We start from the raw sequence: 20,827 nt of genomic DNA, 5'->3' as shown, positions 1-20,827 counted from the left end.
GACAAAAATTCGTACAATCCTCTTGGTTTTCGATTACAAAACACACAATTTCGAGAGAACACTTACTTGAATTTTATAGAAGTATATTATATAGATGCTAATCTCCTTTCTATCAGCTACAAATAACGATATAGTACAAGCTTAAATGGTCGTATGAATACTGTTGACAAACAGCGTTCACCACCAACGACATCTGGGGGAAGCTTCACAAACTAGACTATTTGGCGTTCCGTTCAAACCAATATCAGATATTATTACCGCATTCTTGACCATATGTTCCACTTTGCTGTAGATCTTTCTTATACAAAAAACAATAACAAAGAAGCAAAAAAGAAAAACAAAGAAAACACATTCGAAAGTAAATCTGGTATACAGAAAAATTGAGAAATCTGTAAGACAATCTATATAAAATAGCTCTCCCATGATCTATAGGTACAAATACATGATTTCGATACATTACACATTAATGACATATATAGAAACTAAGTATTAACATACATGGGTGTCTTAAAGAATCTGTGGCCTTCAACCAACCGTTACCTACTCTCTTCTACTTGATAAAAATAAGTTTATTTTCCCGTTACAGTAAGTGCTGACGTGGTGTTCAATCATTCTAAAATGAAATATAAATCACTCCACTCAAGGTCAGAGAAATGTTTAACAAAAGCATTTATTTCGTGAAACCTTCATTTTGAAGCTGAAAATGGTGTTTACAGGAGGCAAAAATAATTCCCAGTCAATGCTAAGGCAGAATTAGCTCAAGCATGCCTGTATTGCAGCCTGAACCCACGAAAATCTCATTCTACAGATCTAATGATGGAAAGTTTCCATGCGTCGTGGGTTGGCTGCGTTGTGCGTATGTTCGTCGTCGCCATGCATACCACTGTCCACTTCCTTTGTTTGGCTGTATTCTCTTGTAAATAATTCCGCTTTCATACCAACTTCCATCATAATTAATAATCTATCATACCAAGTAATTATCATTGCAGGAAACGTCTTTAGTGGAGTATTCAAGCTAAATGTGTTTATGAGATATTTAGTGAATTATTTCATGGGGTGAGTGACGTCACTTTATATCAATATATTGACCGCCACGCAAATGGCATACATCCAAACAAGCAACGTCACCTAACGGGACGGCAAATGAGAAAAAATACAAACCTACCTCACCGAACCTATAACCACATATTTATCATATATCATGGGAAATATATACGGATAATTCCATACAGCACAATAAACATTATTTATATTTGTGGGGGTTTATTATCGTCATAATTAATACTTGGTAACTCTGTGTAGTGAAGAAAACGTTTGAAAGCGTCTTCATGGAGGAGTGACTGCAGAGGTGGCGGTTGAGAGGATGCAGAGTATGTTCGCTTGGCGCGTTACCTGGACAATCTTTCCATTTACTTTCCCCCCCTTTCTTTAAATGGCACAAACTTCACACACAAACCAAAACACAGTTTCATCTTCACTTTGTACCTTACCAAACCCTCGATATTCTTACATGATTATGGAAATATGCACGGGGAAGAGTGCACCCGGATGTCAAATAGGGTATTTATGTTGATCTTGGAAAGAATCATTCATTCTGAGGCCGTTTTTATGTGTTATATTCGAAAGGAAGACGCATTCGGGGCCTTGGGAGCGGATGGGGATGGGTGGAGGGGTGGGGGGTGAGGAGGCTATAGGTGGAGGTGGAGTGTGTTGGGGGTAAACGTTTCGCACCCAAAGGAGGATGAGAGGAGGCGAGAGGAGGATCCGACAGGAGGTTCAACAAGTACAGATCACACTTTCACACGTTTTGTTCAGACGTTTGTTTGTACACATACGTTTACAAACCTTCCTAGAGGACCTGGAGAATTTTTCCTACCGAAAGGATAAAGCATTAACCCATTTTGGGGCTAAAAAGAGGCTTAAACAGCGAGCGTGGTGGTGAGGTCCTATCTGTTGTGGTCTTTCCCGTCCTCCTGCGTACTCGGGGCGTTTAAGGTTTGGTATTCTGTGGTTCTTGGCTATAATAACAAAATCCCCGACTTGGATTAAATGGTTTCGTCACTGTTTATGAATACAAGTCCCCTTCTCTTCTCTCCTCCTCTTGTCGCGAGTGTAACTTTCCTCCTCCTTCTCCTCCTCCTCCACCTCCTTTCGCCTCCACCTCTTCCTCCCACTGCTCCAATGACTGAGGCCCCTTCTCCTCCTCCTCCTCCCCTCCCCCCTTCTCTCCCTCGTGTTATCCTTGCCCTTGTCTTTTATTTATTTATCATTTATTAACATTTACTTCAACTCCGTTTTCTTTACCTACCCCTTTCTCAAAGTGACCTAACCCTCAGGGAATTTTTCTGACAATTTTCTAAATAGTTTTCATTCATCTATCCCACTTTAGATATTTTCTTCTTTCCCTTTACCTCCCCCTCCCACCCTTCCTCCCTCTCTTCCTTCCTTCCTCCCCTCCCACCCTCCTCTTCCTCCACCTTTCCTCGACAGTCCACGCCCCTCCCTCTCCCTTTCATTCATAGCTTCACTATACTCCTACACTTCCGCCTCCTCCCCCCTCTCCCTCCTTTACTCTAGCTAGCTTTAACCCACTCTTCCTCCTCCCCTTCTTCCCCTCCCCATCCACCCTCTCTTCCTCCTCCTCACTCACACCCCCCACTTCCTCATTTGTTATCTTTCCTCCTCCTCCTCCTCTTCCTTACGCATCTTCATCCCCCTCCTCCTCCACACCCATCCGTAGCCCCCTCTTCCTCCTCCTCTTCCCTACACATCTTCACCCCCCTCCCTCCTCCTTCCCACCCATCCTCCTCCTCCTCGTCCTCCTCTTCCTTAGGGTCCGCCCCGTTTCTAGTGACCCCGCCCCCCACCACCTCCTTCAAGTCGATCAGTGACCTCAATAAACATTGTATATGAATAAAATCGCCTGCCGGCAGCCAGAATAATTCCAACAGGTTTGGAAGGGGAACTCAGCTTCCCCAGAGATGAATTAAATCACCTAACGGCAGAACAGGGAAAATGGTAGTTTTACCTGGTAAAGATGACCACTATACCTGTCCTCCCAAAATTATTTCATTATAGTTAACGGCAGGCAATTTTATTCACTTAATTAAAAATAACAATTACACACTGCCACTAGCATCATCTGTAGTGCAATTATAGTAATACAACTTTAGTAGTAGTAGTAGTAGTACGAGTACACATGTTGTTTTATACCAGTGATAGTAATAAGAACAGCAGTGCCTGTATTGGTAGTAGTGATAATAGTAATAGTAGAAGTAGTACAAGGTAACAAGTGATCATGGGAATGGCGTTGGTAATATAAGCAGTCCTAATGTACTTAAATACTTTTATAAAAATATCTAATAAAACACATATGTACTTTTTACAGATTACAAACTTGGATAGAAACACCGTTTATAGACATATCATAAATACAATCACTTATGGCTGACGCCAGACAATTTTATTCAGACAACATTGTCAAGACAATTTACAAATATTTACACTTATTTTAATTAAAAATTATATCTAAAACTACCCTGACCTTATTCAACGCCTGTATATATTGTACTAAATCATTAGATTATTGTGAGGTTTTCATTTATCATTTAACGATTTTTATTCAGTTGAAGGTCAAATTTAAAACAAAAGAATATCGCCGGTCGATGACGATAACGGTCGCTCTTGCTTGCTTCGTCTTTCCGCTTCCTCTCATTTCCCTTGTGCCATCTGTTATACTATTCCCCTTCTATCCCTTCACATCAGCTCGCAATTTATTTATTTTTAATTAAACTTACCCGATTCCATGTAATAATTACATGTATTTCTAGTTCAGTATTGAGCTACTTCCTATATCCAGGATGTCCATCTTGTTCGTCATACCTGATCAGTCTTTAGGTATAAAGGCAACCATTCTTATTCTCTTGGTAATATATGATAATTCTATATGCAGTAATTATCGCGTAATCCAACATAATAATCAAGTTTCTATCCCTTTTGCTAAGTTACGCAGCGTCCTCCTTGATTGCAAGTTCTTCCTACTTCTTTTCAGCCGTTATTTTCTCTTACACGTCTACTTTCTCCTCATTACGGGTAGTATCACATCTATATACCTCCTCCCAATTTTACATACACTCCTAACTTGAATAAAAAATCTCTTTAGACGACAAACAGGGCTTCACATCTCCTGAAATACTTCTGGTCTTCTTCAGACAGCTCCATCTTCAGCCTATCACCTCCTCCTCTCCCAATTCCTCATCCTCAACGCCATCTCTCTGACTCCCTTCCCCTCCTTTGGTCTGGTCTACTCTCTTCCTCTTCCTTCCCCTCCTTTAGATTGCTATCCTTCTACGACAGACTCACACTGATTCTCCTGTCCATCCTTTCTTTCCATGAGCATACCCGTTCCATCGCCAATCACGACTGCCTCACATTTAACAAGCGTCCAAGGGAAGTTCCTTCAGGAAGAAGAGGTATGGATACAAGGAGGTAGGCTCAATATAGCTTATGTTATGGAATGTACAGGAAAAAAATATGGACAAACCTTAGTTCAGCAGCAATGTAAAAATTCCGAAATTTGATATTGAAACGATTTTTAGATAATGGCGTTGCTGAAATTGGGATGAGGAAGCCTTTTACTATTTTTGTAAAAATTAAGGTCATATCTTCCCACATGTTTGCAATGAAGTCTGAATCCTGATATTTACAATATCACCACAAGTGATATTGTTTATTTGCCTGGATAAACAAGGAAATCAGTTAATATTTGGGTAAATACTTACAGAGAAGCTTTTGTGTGTGTCACATCTGGAGGTTGATGTAAACAGTGCCCTTGTTACTCATGTAGGTCAAACAGTTTGCACAATCTGAGAAATGAAAAAGCTCTTCTTATGCAAAAAATCATATTAATTGATAAATTATCGGAAATAATAAATTTGCTCTTTAGGTGCAGTTAGTCCAATACAAAATAATTAAATTTACTTGAATTTTTTAAGTTTGCTTTATTGAACACTGTCAATGTCATGAATGTTTGAATGCAAAATTAAGTTGTTTCTTTTAATAGACTGACCATAGTTTGTGTCATTGAAGATTAAATGTGCACATATTTAATGTATTGATGGATATAATAAGCAAGATATGACTAAATAAAGGCTAAATATGTTGAATTTTTTTAGATAACAAAGGGTCATTGTTACCAGTGTAAAAGTATTCTTTACTTTAGATTGGTAAATAGGGAAGTTAATGTAGTGTTATTGTCTTCTACATATGGCTAGTCAAGGCTGATATAAGCATAATTACTTATATTATAATTTCAATCTTTAGCATATATGTGAGCTCCAAATAGTTGTAGACAATAGTTCAACTAGTGATGATATTGAACCTCAATATAATATTAAAATCTTGCAAATATATGAAGATTTGTATCTGAAGATAGTTTTAATTTTTCTTGTCTGATTTTCAGTCTGAATATTGGTTTATGCTAAACTTACCATGTGATGATTAAGTCTGTCAGTTGATTTTGAGCACTTAAAATAGTACACAGAAAAATTACATAGTATTTTCTCATCCTTTATTGGGTTTCTCTGTTTTTATCAAGAACCAGGAATACTTCTCATGTTAAGAAAAAACTAATCATCTAATGAGTAAAAATTATTATATTTATTAAGGTTCACTGGAAAAAAAGTGTCAATTCTTGGAAGGAGGAATAAAAATAAACTACAGTATGAAATATAATTGATTAAGAAATTGTGCCTGTTATTTCTCAGGTGGTTAACATTGCTTTGATGATTAATTTCATTTATTATTTACTCTAAATTCTTTTGTTACTATCAATTGGGTTTGCTGCCATCATCCTAGCCACCCCAAAAATTGTCAAGAAATAGCAGTACACCGTATCTTAAAACAAAATAAAACGAGGCACTTATTATATTTATAACTTTATTGGTATTAAAGGCAGCATACTTTGGATCAAGCTCCCAGCTTAAATACGAAATACTAAGAACAGTTAATTTTTTTTAAGTTTAGGTCTCTTAGAAGTACATACATACCAAATCTCTTTTCCCTCTTATAAGGGAGTAGCCAATTCAGCACACACTCATCCAAAACCTATTTGTCACCCTTCCAGTCTTAGTGTCATGTGTGGATGAAGGGTCATACCTATCCCTCCCCATACCACTTGCGTCAAAGGTAATATGGCAAGATACAGCACTTCCATAGGAGGGGCCGACAGCCAAAGCCAGTTTACTCTTGCCACTTGATTAGATGGTGTCTCATCCCTCACCACACACATGCACAGACACACAAATATCATATTAACACTAAGACACATCTATATTTTTTTTTCATTTGTTCATGTTTTATATTTTTGTATAGTGCGCAATCACTTCAGCATCATAATATGTGTAGGTAATCACTTATTATGTACCCTCGTACCTTAATATGTGTATTTTCAGCCTTCAACTGCTACATTTTCAATAAACCATTTTTATTATTATTATTATTATTATTACACACACACACACACTCATCTACATTAAAAATATACTGAGGAGACAAGAAGAATATTCCTCAAGGCCACATAAATTCTTCCCTAATTTATAATCACTCCACTTGCTTTTTATTTTCCTTGTGGAACAGATATTCCCATCTATCCACCTCATTCTGGTCTGAGTCTTATTCTCAAGTTCATTCCATACACTGATGGTTTTTATGTTTTTTTTTCCCACTCATTCTTTTCATATGCCTAAACCTTCTCATCATTTATGTATCTTATACATTGTGTTCATTTACCACCTATCACTCTCTGCCTCACCTCCATGTTTCTCACTGTACCCATCCTTGTAACATGTAGCATATTTCTTAAACATTTTATCTCAAGCACATTTAGGCCCTGCCTTTCTGCCTCCTGCAAATTCCAAATCTCGACTCCATACAGTGCCATGGACACAATCACTTCATCATACAACTATTTCTTTGGATTCATCCCCAGATATCATTTTCTCATAACACTTTCCTTTCTTGTCTCCTGTACTCAACAAATCACCTCTCCTTCTACTCCTTTCTTATCTTTATGGGATTCCGCAGAGGGCCACTCACTGGCAGCATAATGTGCAGGCATTGAGTTGGGGAATTAAGGGTTAGAGACAGGATTTGGACCGGGAATGGGGTTAGGATAAGGGTTAAGGGTGTGATTAGGACTAAGGAGAGGAAGGCAGTGACAGGTGATCCTATTTCTAAAAATATCACCATCTATGTCCACATGTGGTGATAAAAGTAAGACACCCAAATTGAGCAAGCATGGGGTGACCAAAAACATTGTTTTCTCCTGCGGAAGTCAGACTGTAGGTGAAGAGCCCTGTTTTTATCCAAGCATTAATTCGTGACTGACTTCTTCAGCAACTTATCTAGGTAGTACTCAGGGCTACTACTGATGGAGCTGTAACTATATTAGCAACCTGGACAGGAAAGAACACTTGCATCGTTTCTGTATCTCCTTCATCTTCAGTCACTCCCAGGATGAACAAGGCTAACATTAGCTTGTCTCTATTCAGATCAACACCCCATTCTGAAACAGTACCAGCAACAGAAACTTAATGCCCTTGATGCATTCACTACACTAAAGACACAGAACACATTATATTGCTGTCCTACACTCCCTGCATCAGCTCCAAAAAATCTCTTCATCGAGTGACTTCTGGGTTGAACTGGTGGCCATGGCCAATTTTCTAAGGCCACGAGTCTTCTGAAAGAGAGAACCGGAGCAATAGGCACTGACATGCAGAGAAGGGGGGTGAAGTGAAGGGGTGGTGGCCCTGGATATCCAAATGGGGGGTTTCCAGGAGGTATTATTTGGGGAAAAGAACTTAATAAAGGAAAGGAAGTTGGGAGATAGGGTTGATGATAGAATATTGGGATGGTTTGGATACATGGAAAGAGTGAGTGAAGAAAAATTAGTAAAAGAGGTGTGGAAGGAGTGAACATGAGGGGGTGACCAAGGATGAGAAAGATGGATGGGGGTAAATGGGCATTGGGAAAGAGGGGAATGTCTGTTGAGGAAGGATGGGAGAAGACAGAAGATAGGGGTGAATGGAGATTGGTTGTGTATGGATAATTTTGTGATGCATGGAAGGGAGTGGGTGGGGGATGAGGGAATATGTGTGAATTATATTTTGGTGCAGCCCGAAGGGATTTCTCCCCATCTTTTTTTCTGTATGAGGGGACGGAGCAGTGGGGTCACCGATTAAAAGAAGTGGCCTTGTTGAGGATGTGCTGTGTCCTGCTACATTACCCCTGACCCAGGGCAGTGGGGGAGATACAGGGATGACCTGTTATTCAGGAGAAGCCAAGATAAGAGGGAGGGAGATGGGTGAATGGGAGTGGAGTATGTGTGGATGGAATGGGTGGGAGTGGATTTTATGCCTTTGTTTTTGGCTACCTCCCTTGTAAGGAGGAAAAAGCTCTTGGTATATGTATGTATATTTAAATCCAATAAAGTGTTTATGTTTTATCTGTGTTTACATAATGAAATTATCTTCCTTTCTCATAATGGTCCTCAGTACTATGAGGCCTTATACTTGAATCCTTGGGGCATACAATCAAGGAGTTGGCCTCGGGAATCACCAGACCTCTACATGCCACTGGTAATAGGTTGATTTATTTTTAATTAATTCTCCAGAATAATGTACTGTAGTCTACTCATTCATGACAAATTATATATTCAGCTTTGAGGACGTTACTGTTGAAAGAGAATGAGAATGATCTCGATGAACACCTTTACAGTGGTAATGTATGCTACAGATTTTCTTGTAGCTGATGCCATGATATTATTCAGCTTGGGAAATGACATTGGAGTAAGAGAGGTATTGGATGACTCCAAGGTGTATTATCAAGTGAGATGAGATGAGTTTTCGCTAAGTGTTGCTTGGACTGCAAGGACAAGTAGCATTCACCAATCAATCAATCCATTGTCCCAGATCTCTCTTGCAGGAGACCCATAGTTCCCAGTAATAGTTGTCAGTAGCTGTTGAATTGTAATACAGTGATTGTTGAAATGTGCTGTGGAACAGATCTGCCATATTATGCTGTGAGGATCTTGCAAGAGTCTTCCACATTTCCAAAACATGACTGTGCATAGATTGATTGTTAGCTACTATTGTTTTTCTGCATTCTATAGAAGGATAATATTGTCATTGTCATCTATTTTGGCAGTACAGCAGTGAGTAAAGGGTGGAATAGGGAGGAAAATATAATATTAATCAAAACCTTGGTATGTTGTAATCACTGCTGTTATTGTTACAAAAACTATTATAGTTAAAATACCATTTAACCCCTTTGTTACCAAGGGGCATTGTTGATATCAGACTGTGTAAGATCTTGTGGTGGATTTGTTTCCTTGGCAAACACATTTGGGGAGAAATGGGTTCGGGAGAGATATCACCTTTTTAGAGAAAGCTGAGTGCAAGAGAAACTTAGGAGTGCTAGTGAGTCCTGACCTTAAATCCAGGAAACAGTGCATTAGCACCAGGAATAGAGCTAACAGAACATTAAGTTTCATTGCTTGGATGGTTACAAGTAAAAGTGCAGTGGCAGTTATCAAACTCTTATCTGCTGATAGTTAGACCCATCCGTGACTATGCGGTACAGTTGTGGTCTCTGTCCTATAGAATGGACATCAATTGACCAGAACAGTGGTTCTTAACCTGGGGTACCTGTACCCTGAAGGGGTACGAAACCTTGAACCTGGGGGGACGAGACAAGATAGCCAGTGCAATGGTACTGTATATTTTCCATGAGAAAGCAAAGCAAGGTTTGTATCACTAATCCTTTTCATATGTTTGCATTGTATCTAGATTGGATGGGGGTACAGGAATTTTATTTTTGAGATGTCAAGGGGTACAGGTAGTGAAAAAGGTTATGAACCACTGTTCTAGAATCAGTACAAAGGGGACTGACCAAAATGATACATGAGCTCAGAAATTTACCTTATGAAGACAGGGTTAGTCATCTTAATTTACACCCTCTGGGAAGATACAGAGTGATCTAATTGAGGTGTTCAAGTGGATCAAGGGCTTTAACAAGGATGATGGTCATCATATCAAGACAACAGGGCAGGACTTGCAGTAATGGGTTTAAGTTGGACTAATATAGATTTAAGAAGGACAGAGTCAAGAACTGGTTTATTAATAGAGTGGTCAATGAATGGAATAGATTTAGTAACCATGTTCTAGATGGGGATGATAGGTGGTCATGGACATGAAACTGCCTAGTGTAGGCCTTATGGTCTCTTGTAGTCTTCACTCTAGATTATGTTCTTATGAAATACAAACAAGTTAACAGTTATTACAAACTGAAATTTGGACAACTAATACCTGCAGGATTCATAAGTTTTAAATTTCAAGGTATCCACCAACTTTTTTTTTTTTTTTTTTTTATACAGCAAAGTTGGTGAAAAAGCTGAAAAGGTATCATCTAGGATCAGTATGATTTCTGTCAGTATAAGTTCTGCCTTGAATTTCTGGTCCAGATTTGCATGCAAAATAGCTGTCATACACAGAAGAGTAGAGCTAGAGTGAAGTATATACAGTACTACCTCTCATTAACGGACGTTAATTAGCTGTGTTTGCGGTGTTTTCGCTTTTTTTTGTGCTGTTGTTTAGTGCTGTGCAATCACTATGCCACCCAAAAACCACTCCAAATCAACGGATTATTCACATCAACGGACACCATTACCCCCCTTTTAGTCCATTAATGAGTGGTAGTATTGTATTTTTTTTTTTTTTTTTTTTTTTCCCACAAAATATTGCACTATTCTTTATCCTAAAAGATCCCAGTAAAGGGAGGAGGAGAATGTATCTTTGTTAAGGTATGGATGTAGTGAAGTATTCACACATAGATTATGTTATCTTTGCACCCCAAATATCCACTTTATATTCCCATCATATCAGCATTTCATTTTCCTCTATCCTCACTTTTGTTTTAATTAAAATTCTCTAGCCTTGCCATATTTTGAAAGTGCTTCAACTACTGTTCTTGCATCCATTAATCTATGTTCCATTTCTTCATATTCCATCAGCTCCCACATCTTGTTCTCAATAGAATCAAACTACACATACGACACCTAGGATTTTCCGAATAGTATGAGTTTGACAGAGCTGTGTAATAAACATTAGTAGTCATATGACGTAGTGTCATTGGGACAGGGATGTACAGCAGTGCTAAGAAATGGTTAACAGAATGGCAGGCAGGTTATTCAATGACAAAATAAACACATCTATAAAAAAAAAAAAAAGCTTCACAAGGAGCAATGCTATCCTCAACAATGCTCATCATTGTTGAATGACCTTTCTTGTCCAAACACATAATACAAATATCAAAGCACTTCCATATGCAACTTAACAATAATGGGCCAATATGGAAAAAAAAAAAAAAAACAGGTAGTTGAGAACATATGGTACAAACCTATGTTATGTATGCCAATGAGCTGGAACAGTTAGTTAGTTAAGGTTTATTCAACAAAATAAAATACATATATACAATTTTTTTTTTACAAAATTACTTGTTGAAAAGGGAGAGCATGAAGCAAAGCTTATGGGGAATTGCTCTCCCTTTAAGGGAAGAATTATTTTTATTTGAATTATTTATTTTTGTTACATGTTAGTATAATACATACACTTATACATATATACAGCAAACATAAGACAGGATGCTGGTCTATCTATAGATATATACCAAGGGCTTCTTCCCCATTATGAGGGAGGTAGCCAAGTCAAAGACACACACCCATTCCACTCCCATCCACCACCCTTTCCTCCCTCTCATCTTAGCTCCTTGTGGATGAAGGGTCATCCTTATCTCTTACCACTGCCTGTGTCGGAAACAATGCAGCAAGGCACAGCACATCCACAGGAGGACCTCTTCACTTTCACAATGAACCCCCTCCCGTCCCCTGATGTGGAAAATAGAGATTGGGAGAAATCTCTTCAGGTTGCATAAAAAAATCATCCATACATGTTGGCATCCACATAAAACTTCAGCTACCCTGCTCACCCCCCAACAGTTACAAATCTTCTAAACAACCATCATTCAGGATGTTTAAGAAAAAAAAAAAAAAAAAAAAAAAAAATTAGCAAAAGCTTGTACCTTCACAGTATTTTAGTAGTTCACAATGGTGATCACAAATAGTAGAACAGTAGTTTACACTTTTGTAAAAAAAAAAAAAAAAAAAAAAAAAAAAAAAAATGTAGTACAATAATCTTTATATTGACATATTTAAAAGTAGTTTTTTGTTTAGAGAACCTATACCTGTCTGAATTGAAGCAATTTGATTCTCCGAACTCTACCTTCTCTGTAAATTGATGTGTCACTGAAGAAGAAAATTAGATCGAGCATTGAGGTTATATCAAAAAGGAGACTTAGGTAAAAGTATTTATGGTTTCCACATTTTCTTGATCAGGAAGTATTTGTGTATATATCATAATTGGGGTTTAAGAAGTTCTAGTGAAAACTTTCCAAGACCATGTACAAGTGGTTTCCACGGCAAATTGAACCAATGATGGGTATTTATTTGTGATGGTCCTGCAAGATATATCAGAATCATCTCACTATTACCAGTCTTCAGAACCCGTCAACACCCACACTTCCATCTGAAGGTTGTTATGAATCTCGCTCGCACCTCTGACTTGTAACACATAGTAAGAGTTAACAAATGAATGAGTTCCCAAGTCCCTATATCTTTGGGATACCTCAAAGTAAAATTACAAGGCCTTCTGACTCGTAACACATGTAAGAGTGATTGACTTCCCAAGACCCTATGTCTTTGGGGTGGCTCACTTGTAGGTCGCCACTTGATTTTGCACTGTCATGAAAATCAAGAAAAATGAAACACACAGATAACATTTAACACTATTCATTAAAGTTAATAGGATTACATGAGTGATTACTATCACTGCACATACAAATGAGTAAGTAAATTTCAAAACAGAAGATTCCCGCTCGAAAAACTTTTAACGGGGGTGAAACAAATTAATTACCAACGAAAACGCTGTCTAGGTTTCACGCGTCACTGCCATAGATGTCACACAACACCTAAATTAAATTCTAGCTGAGTTAATTATCTTACGAATAATATAGGGGGAGTACAGAGGACTTACACCAGCCGACAATCCTCCCGAGGCGACATAACCTTTACATGGCACTTCGTATCCTAAACTAAACCTCTGAAACGCCTAAGGGCGCCTAGTTCTTCTACAAAAATCCTCTAATTGGCCCATAGGAATTGCGTCTTTGGAGATTGAACCTGATTGGCCAAGTTAGCTAAGACGTTTTTTCGCCGCTCTAGGCTGGCGAGAAGTGTTAGGCAAAACGAGGAACAAACACCTAATTGTATAGACCTCTCTCCCAACGCGTCCTCCGTGCGCGTTCACTATAATCGGACACTCACGTAATCGCAAGTGACGCCTTATCCAAAGTAATAAATCTATTTGAATCTTACACATATGGGAATATGTGTGACACCCTGTTTTTTTTTTATTATTATTACTTGAGGGAGAATACACTCACAATCTCGATAGGCAATCGGCTATCACATTGTCTTTCCCTCGTACACGACGAACGTCTAAATGATACTCCTGTAAAAACAAACTCCACCTGGTTAAGCGGGGGTTCTTATCTTTAAACTTGTTAAGGTACTTCAAGGGATGGTCTGTGAAAAACGTTACCTGGGCATCAACAGGAATATACATAGCAAAATGCTTAAGTGCTAAGATGATCGACAGCAACTCCTTTTCGGTGGTGCTGTACTTTAACTGAGCCACGTTTATTTTCTTGCTAAAGTAACTCACGGAGTGGTCCACCTTATTTTTAGTTTGTAACAAAACTGATTCACTCCAATGTTAATCGCATTACAACACAGATGAAATGGCTCTGAGAAAATCTGGGACTTGCAACACAGACAATACACCAAAACACTCTTAGCTTGAACAACAACGAAGTTACACGTCTCGGTCCACTAGAACTTTGTTCCTTCCTTAATGATAGCTGCTTGTTGCGGGGTTATACGGTACGGGACTTGCTTGATAGCCGTCGCATTTTCCACATCCACGTCGTGCAGCGTCAGGTGGGTCCTCCCAGGGACACCCCGAAAGCTCTCCTGGTATCGTCTCTGCAACTCCAGTAGGTCCTCTCGCTGCTCAACCGAAAGATGACCCAGCTGACCCACCACCTGTGGCCACACATCTGCATTCGCCTTCCACGTCATCTCGAAGGTGGGGAAGTTCGAGTCCTCGTCTTCCTCAGGCACGATGGAGACGGCATGCACACTATCACCAGACGCATACACATCATCCTTGTCCCTCTCCTGGTACGCTATCAACGCACCGAGGTGACATAACTGCTAGTTCCGTCTCCTACCAGGAGTGGCAACAACGTAGATCAGTTCCCTCACTCGTTTTGTTACTTATTAGTAGCTGAACCTTGCTCCTTCTTTAAACTCTCGCACTTTCGCGTCCCGAGTCACTAGGTCTTCCGCCAGAACGCTCCAAGGTCCCGACCAGATATCGGGTTCACACGGCCTACCTGCTAGCTAATCAGTATCGAGCTTCAACCGCGTCCGGTTGACCTGATCCCGTATAATACACTTACATAGATAACTTTCCTCACTATTCTCCTAACCTCCAGTGAAGAAACAACCGGCAGTCTACACCCTGAAGAAACCTCGGATCGAGGCGAAAAACTCTGAGTTTCGTTGAATGTTAGTCAACAGTTTCCTCTGTTACTATAGTAGACGCAACGAGAACTGGCCACTAAGGCGGGGTTAGGGAATTTCCCGGTATTGCCACATCTCAACAGATAACACGGCTCGCCCACCCACCCACCCGCCCGCCCTCTCTCTCTCTCTCTCTGTATATATATATATATATATATATATATATATATATATATATATATATATATAATATATATATATCCATGGCGAGAACGTGCGTGTGGATGCAATGTTTTCTGAATGCCAGAGAAGGGATAGAGTGGCAACGTCGCTCTCTCCCGCACATATGCCATGTCCACGAATCGAGGAAACGAAACCTTTGTATAGAAAACATTGCTTTGATTTATACCTCAGTGGTGGTGTGTGACAAAAAATTATAATATAATTATATGTGGCAACATTATAAAATCATAAAATAAAGTTTAAAATAAAATAGAATTATAAGATAATTATATGTGGCAACACAGGGGGAATCTCCGTGCTCCGCCCTAATGGCCAGTTTTCGATGCACCGAGTATAGAAGATAAATAATCAAATCGGTATACAACAGCACTAAAAGTGAGCTATGCTACTCATAAAAGAGAAATGAATAATTTCATCCAGTCCCTCTCTACAAGTAACAAGATCTTTCAAAAGATAAAGAATTCCTACCTTAAAATCATCAAAACATCCAGTGCAGTTGATTTTAATCAGAATATGTATATATAATATATATATATACACAAAGTATGATTATAATATGAACGTTTAATTACAAAGTTGATGGTATATATTTACTAGATTTGCTCTATGAATTCGGTGGTAACAAAAACTTTTAATCACATTGCATTTGTGTTTTTCAGGTACGCTGTTGATAGAAGATGTTCTTAAAAATTATGCCCTACAAAATGGCTACGCCATAAGAAAAGGCACAATGTGTATCGTGGTATATTGGAACAGAGTCGGGCACGCAAACTCTGCGAAACTACAAGACTAATCGAAGACGTTCTAAAAAATTATATCCTACAAAATGGCTACGCCATAAGAAAAGGCACAATGTGTATCGTGGTATATTGGAAAAAAGTCGGACACGCAAACTCTGCGAAACTACAAGACTAAGGCCGCTTTCACACGAGCGTTTCTTTGCGCGCGTCGAACGGACGCACATAAACGCATCAGCTATTTGTACACGCGTTTGTCACGCGTTCGCGTTCTCTGACCAGCAGGTCCCTGCCGCTGGCCTGCGGTGAGCGCTACCGCCCGAATCTTCCTTTCAGTCACCCACTATTAGCTCAAGATGAAGGGTGCACGGAAGAAAGCTGTGTTTGTTTATGCAGCAATTCAAACAACGAAAAAGAAAAACCGTCGTCAGCTTTGGACTCACCCTATAAACAACAGTAGATTCTTGCAGGGTGAATTTTACACCTTGTATGAAGACTTGAAAGCTGACAATGGCAAATTCTTCAACTATTTCAGGATGACATACTCAACCTTTCAGGAACTTTTGGCCAGAGTCACAGATGGTATTAAACAACAGGACACAAACATGAGGCCAGCCATTCCACCTGAAGAAGCGGTGGCTTTAAGCATCAGGTAAGAAAATACTAGTTTTAATATTCCTCTTTATTTTGAAAAAAGTAAATTAGTATATTTTTTTCATCAGGTAAGAAAATACACAAAATACTAATTTTAATGTTCCTCTTTATTTTCAAGAAAGTAAATTAATATGTTTTTTCATCAGGTAAGAAAATACACAAAATACCAGTTTTAATATTCCTCTTTATTTTGAAGAAAGTAAATTAATATGTTTTTCATCATGTAAGAAAATACACAAAATAGTTTTAATATTCCTCTTTATTTTAAAGAAAGTAAATTAATATGTTTTTTCATCTACTGTATGAATAAAAATATTCCACGGTAATAAAAGTAAATATGTTCTTTTCATGTACTGTATGAATAAAAGTATTCCACTTTAATAAATTTCCGTATTACTTTTTTCTGATTCACTGAATATCAGAATCATTCACTGAAATTACTGAATTATCATTATTTGATGTGCATGATGCTGGAGAGGGTACCGAATCACTAGGAGAGGGTGCTAATGGTTGGACCTGCGCGCGGTTTTCAAGAGTGTTCACTGGATGTGGATGTATGTTTGTTGCTGCTGGATGTCCAAAGAATTGTGGGTGTATCACTGCAGGAGAGGGGTACTGTGGAAAAGGAGTTTTTTGACTCTGCAAAGTCGGAAACACAACTGGAGAGGAACGAGAGTCTTGAATCACTGAGTGCCCACGGTGTCCAGATCTGATGTTCTGCAGTGCAGCCAATACTTGCATTCTAAATTCAATTTTTTGTTCAATGTTCAGTGTTCGTACTAAGGGTACCATGGACATGAAGAAATCCTTGTCGTCATCTTCTTTCTCTTCAGAATCATCCATAAACTTGATAAGCTTCTCCTCGAGTAAATTCCTCTTCCTTTTCTTGGGTTCGACGCTGATCTTTGGCTGTGTTATTGACGTTTTTTCATTTGCATCTCTAGTTCTATCATCTGGAACATGGTTAGGAACCAAAGTGTCAGTGGTTCCTCTATTTTCACCCACTTTCCCGAGAAAGGATAGTTGCTCAGCAAACACGTAACGGTGTGTTTTCACAGCTCCCCTTCCTGATTTACTCTCATCTTTCAGTTTCTTGAAATTCCTTATATAAGCGTCACGAATGCTCTTCCACCGAGTTTGCAGCTCCTTTACTGAAATATGAAATAACAAGAAATAACCACGAGAAAGTAAATTGAAAAAACAAAAGGGAAAATTTATATTATTCTCATTGTTAACCAGAAAACTGACATTGGTCATTGTGTGTGTGTGTGTGTGTATGAGACAGAGAAAGTGTCTAAAAATGATTTCTGTCACAGGTATCTCGCCTCTGGTTGTAGCCTGACGGATCTCCACTACAGATACAGAGTTGGTATATCTACAGCCAGTAAGGTTGTAAGAAGAGTGTGTTGTGCATTATGGGACATGATGAAGGTGGAGTGTTTTCCACAACTCGACGAGGAGGAGTGGCTGAAAATTGCAGCAGGGTTTCAGCAACATGCCCATTTCCCTCACTGCATTGGTGCAGTGGATGGGAAACGTGTTCGGGTTACCAGGCCTGAGCATAGTGGTTCAATGTATTTCAATAATAAAGCCTATTTCTCCGTTGTTCTTTTGGCTGTGGCTGATACTGATTATTGCTTCAGATATGTTGACGTTGGGTCGTATGGCAAACATGCAGATTCGACCATCTTTCAGGAATCAAATTTGTTTAAGCAGATTCAGGAAAATGTTCTGAAACTCCCAAAGCCTCAACGTTTGTCAGATTGGAATGAGGTGTTGCCTTATGCTTTTGTTGGGAATGAGGCTTTTGGACTATCTATTAATTTGCTTCGCCCATACAGCGGGCACAACTTGACAAATGACAAGAAACTGTTCAATTACAGGCTTTCACGTGCAAGGAGGTATGTTGGGTGGGCGTTCGGAATCCTATCAAATAAATGGGGAATTTTTCACAGGCCCATGAATGTGAATGTTGACTTTGCTATTGATATTGCCAAGGCATGTTGTGTCTTACATAACTTCGTCAGGCAGAGAGAGAAAGTAAATTTTGCTGATATTTTAGAAGTCAATGGATTTGAAGATGTAGATCATTCAGGGCAGGTGTGGCAGGGAGGTAGATATGCAAAAGAAAACAGGGGCAAATTCTGCACCTACTTCAACAATGAGGCCGGGAAACTACCACGGCAGTAATATGACAGTATAAGAAACTGGTAATAACATGCACAATCAATATGAAATACTTTCATTACTATTGCAATTATGTTATAAATACACAATACAGAAATAAAATTACTTACCAATTTGTTTCTTTTCCTCCTCAGTTTTTTCTTCATAATTTTGATAGGTTGAGCGGCAAACCTCTGACCATGCCTCTTCTTTCTTGTTCTTGTTCTTGTATTCTTCTTTCGAAGGATCCCATAATGCAGGCCTCTTTTCTACTTCGGAAATAAACTCCTCAGTGTTGTGGTATGCCATTCTGCTCCTCGTCTGAAAATGTTCTTCATTAATTAATATTAGTAGGCTACGTGATGTATGCATGCATGTATATCAATTGTGCTCAAATATCTATGCATATTTCCTATAAATCATGACTGTTATATAATACTCGAATGAACTACACGCCAGAACGGGATATGTAACCTACCTCACCCAGCTGGAAGCGATGACTGAGGCCGCTTTCACACGAGCGTTTCCGTACGTGCGTTCGGGTGCGCCGCGTTTTGACTTTGAATGGAGTTCAATGGGACCGCAAATTGCGTCGTTTGAAAAGGTCCCATTGAGAGTTAAAACGCGGCGCACCCGAACGCGCTTTCTAGAACGTTCGTGTGAAAGCTCTCATTGCCACTAGTAGCCAGCAAAGACGAGTGCGTCAGGAAAAACGGATGCGTTCTTGCTGGATCTGCGTTTGTGTTGCGTTGCACGTCCGCAAAACACGTCGTGTGAAAGGCCCGATTGAAATCCAACGAAAGTTAAAACGCGGCGCACCCGAACGCGCGTACGGAAACGCTCGTGTTAAAACGACCTAAGTATGGAAGACCTTCACTATCACGCACATCAATTCGTGCATGACACGAAAATATTATGAAGACAGGGACAATGTTGGACGAAGAGAGGAGTGGACGATCATAATTATACGAGAAAAATGTCGATCGTGTTAGACAAGCCTTTGTTGGTTCTACTACAATGTCCATCCGCACTGCTGCCAGATGGTTACAACTACTACGTTCAAAAGAACAGAGCTATGAGACATCAACGACCTAAAGGAAAGGAACACAGATGCCTATGTCACCATCGGCGAGGCTATGCAACAGCAAAAATGTCAACAACTGACGTCTTGAGCTTCGTGCAACAACTGGTGCCCATATAGAGGTGTATTTGAAAGGAAAATAATCACCATTTACTCATCATTTCGTAATAATTTCCATACATTTATGTATTCGTTTGTTTTTGTAATAGATTTACTAATTTGTAAAGACTTTTCCGCATAAGGGTCGAAGAGGGTAAAGAAAGCAGCCCTGCTGTCGATATCTGTATACAGCATTACTTCTGACCCGGGCTGGGCAGAAGACAGTAACGACGTGAAGCTGAGAAAGTAACAAGGGTGATGGAATGGAATGGATGAGAGTGGATGCGTACCTTATCTGGTTACTTTTCTTTCAGGGGATATGAAGCTCTCAGAGGTTATATATACAATCAGGCCCGCCCGTCGCGTAGCTTTGAACTCGGGCCCAACAATTAAATAAACCCCAATAAACAACAACAATAATAATAATAATAAATGAAGATAATATACAGGTATAGGCATAAACCTCTTCCTCCAGGTCGTCACATATCTGCATGTTATCAGCAACCTCAAGGTTATCACTGGTCCCGATAGTACTTGCTTCTTTCTAAACTCCTGCCAGATACCAACGACTACATCATTTGTTGTGTTCCTCTTCGAACAACATACCTCGGAACAATTTCCTCCTCATTAATTCCCTATGGATCTACCCAGGTATTCTTTCCTTATTCTTATGAGCCCCTTTCAGCGTAATACCTCCTTTTAATGCCTCTCATTTTCCTGATAACTTGACCCTGCCCTACTCTGATGCTGCCTTCACAATCACTGCCCGTCTGCCGCCGAGAACCGCTGTTGATGCCTTTTCCCGCCTTTCAGCCGTCCCGAGTCTCCTCTCCTCCGCCTCTTCCGTCCCTCTTCCTCCTACTCTTGCTTACTCCCCCGCCTTCACCTCCTTCTCCTCCTTCACTGGCCTTGCTACCACCTCCTTTCCTCCCTCGGACCGCCACCAACACCTGTTGCCAGCTTCCTCTTCCCCCAACCTCCCGCCAAGTCGACGTGACGTCATGATACTCCATCCCCTCTTCGGTGAAGATTCCCGCCAATACTCTCGGAATTATCGACAGAATAGATTTTTTCCATTTGTAAATGTTTTTGCCTACATCATAGTCGAAGCTATCTTAACGAAGATTTTTTCCTGCCTGTTGTGTT

General features: G+C 39.5%; 3 protein-coding genes across 6 annotated transcripts in view; 1 reads left to right on the top strand and 2 right to left on the bottom strand.

The window, feature by feature from the left end:
• LOC143033251 (uncharacterized) overlaps window positions 1–4,872 on the bottom strand; it is a 19,185-nt gene extending 14,313 nt beyond the window's left edge. Inside the window, exon 1 of one of the 2 annotated variants that reach the window (XM_076198466.1) lies at window positions 4,782–4,872. The gene's annotated coding sequence lies outside the window, so the exon portion shown is untranslated. Of the gene's footprint in view, window positions 1–66; window positions 223–4,781 lie in introns of those variants that run through there. The other variant, XM_076198465.1, reaches the window with a different exon arrangement.
• Window positions 3,685–18,619, top strand: LOC143033253 (uncharacterized). Of its 2 annotated transcripts, none has more exons than XM_076198468.1 (3): window positions 3,685–4,472; window positions 15,604–16,333; window positions 17,652–18,619. In XM_076198468.1, exons 2-3 carry the CDS (start codon window positions 16,038–16,040, stop codon window positions 18,523–18,525), a joined length of 1,170 nt encoding a protein of 389 aa, XP_076054583.1. In that variant the 5' UTR covers window positions 3,685–4,472; window positions 15,604–16,037; the 3' UTR covers window positions 18,526–18,619. The 2 variants fall into 2 exon arrangements, with proteins under 2 accessions (XP_076054583.1, XP_076054582.1); XM_076198467.1 differs by having other exon boundaries at window positions 3,685–4,488.
• LOC143033254 (uncharacterized) lies at window positions 16,342–20,827 on the bottom strand. 2 transcript variants are annotated; one of them, XM_076198471.1, is made up of 3 exons: window positions 19,972–20,827; window positions 18,633–18,822; window positions 16,342–17,486 (listed from the first exon to the last, which is right to left on the bottom strand). In XM_076198471.1, exons 2-3 carry the CDS (start codon window positions 18,808–18,810, stop codon window positions 16,744–16,746), a joined length of 921 nt encoding a protein of 306 aa, XP_076054586.1. In that variant the 5' UTR covers window positions 18,811–18,822; window positions 19,972–20,827; the 3' UTR covers window positions 16,342–16,743. The 2 variants fall into 2 exon arrangements, with proteins under 2 accessions (XP_076054586.1, XP_076054585.1); XM_076198470.1 differs by having other exon boundaries at window positions 18,980–20,826.

Source organism: Oratosquilla oratoria, chromosome 15 (assembly GCF_046742065.1).
Source record: "Oratosquilla oratoria isolate Oo_2021 chromosome 15, ASM4674206v1, whole genome shotgun sequence".
Classification (NCBI taxonomy): domain Eukaryota; kingdom Metazoa; phylum Arthropoda; class Malacostraca; order Stomatopoda; family Squillidae; genus Oratosquilla; species Oratosquilla oratoria.
This window is presented reverse-complemented; position numbering and strand designations above follow the sequence as displayed.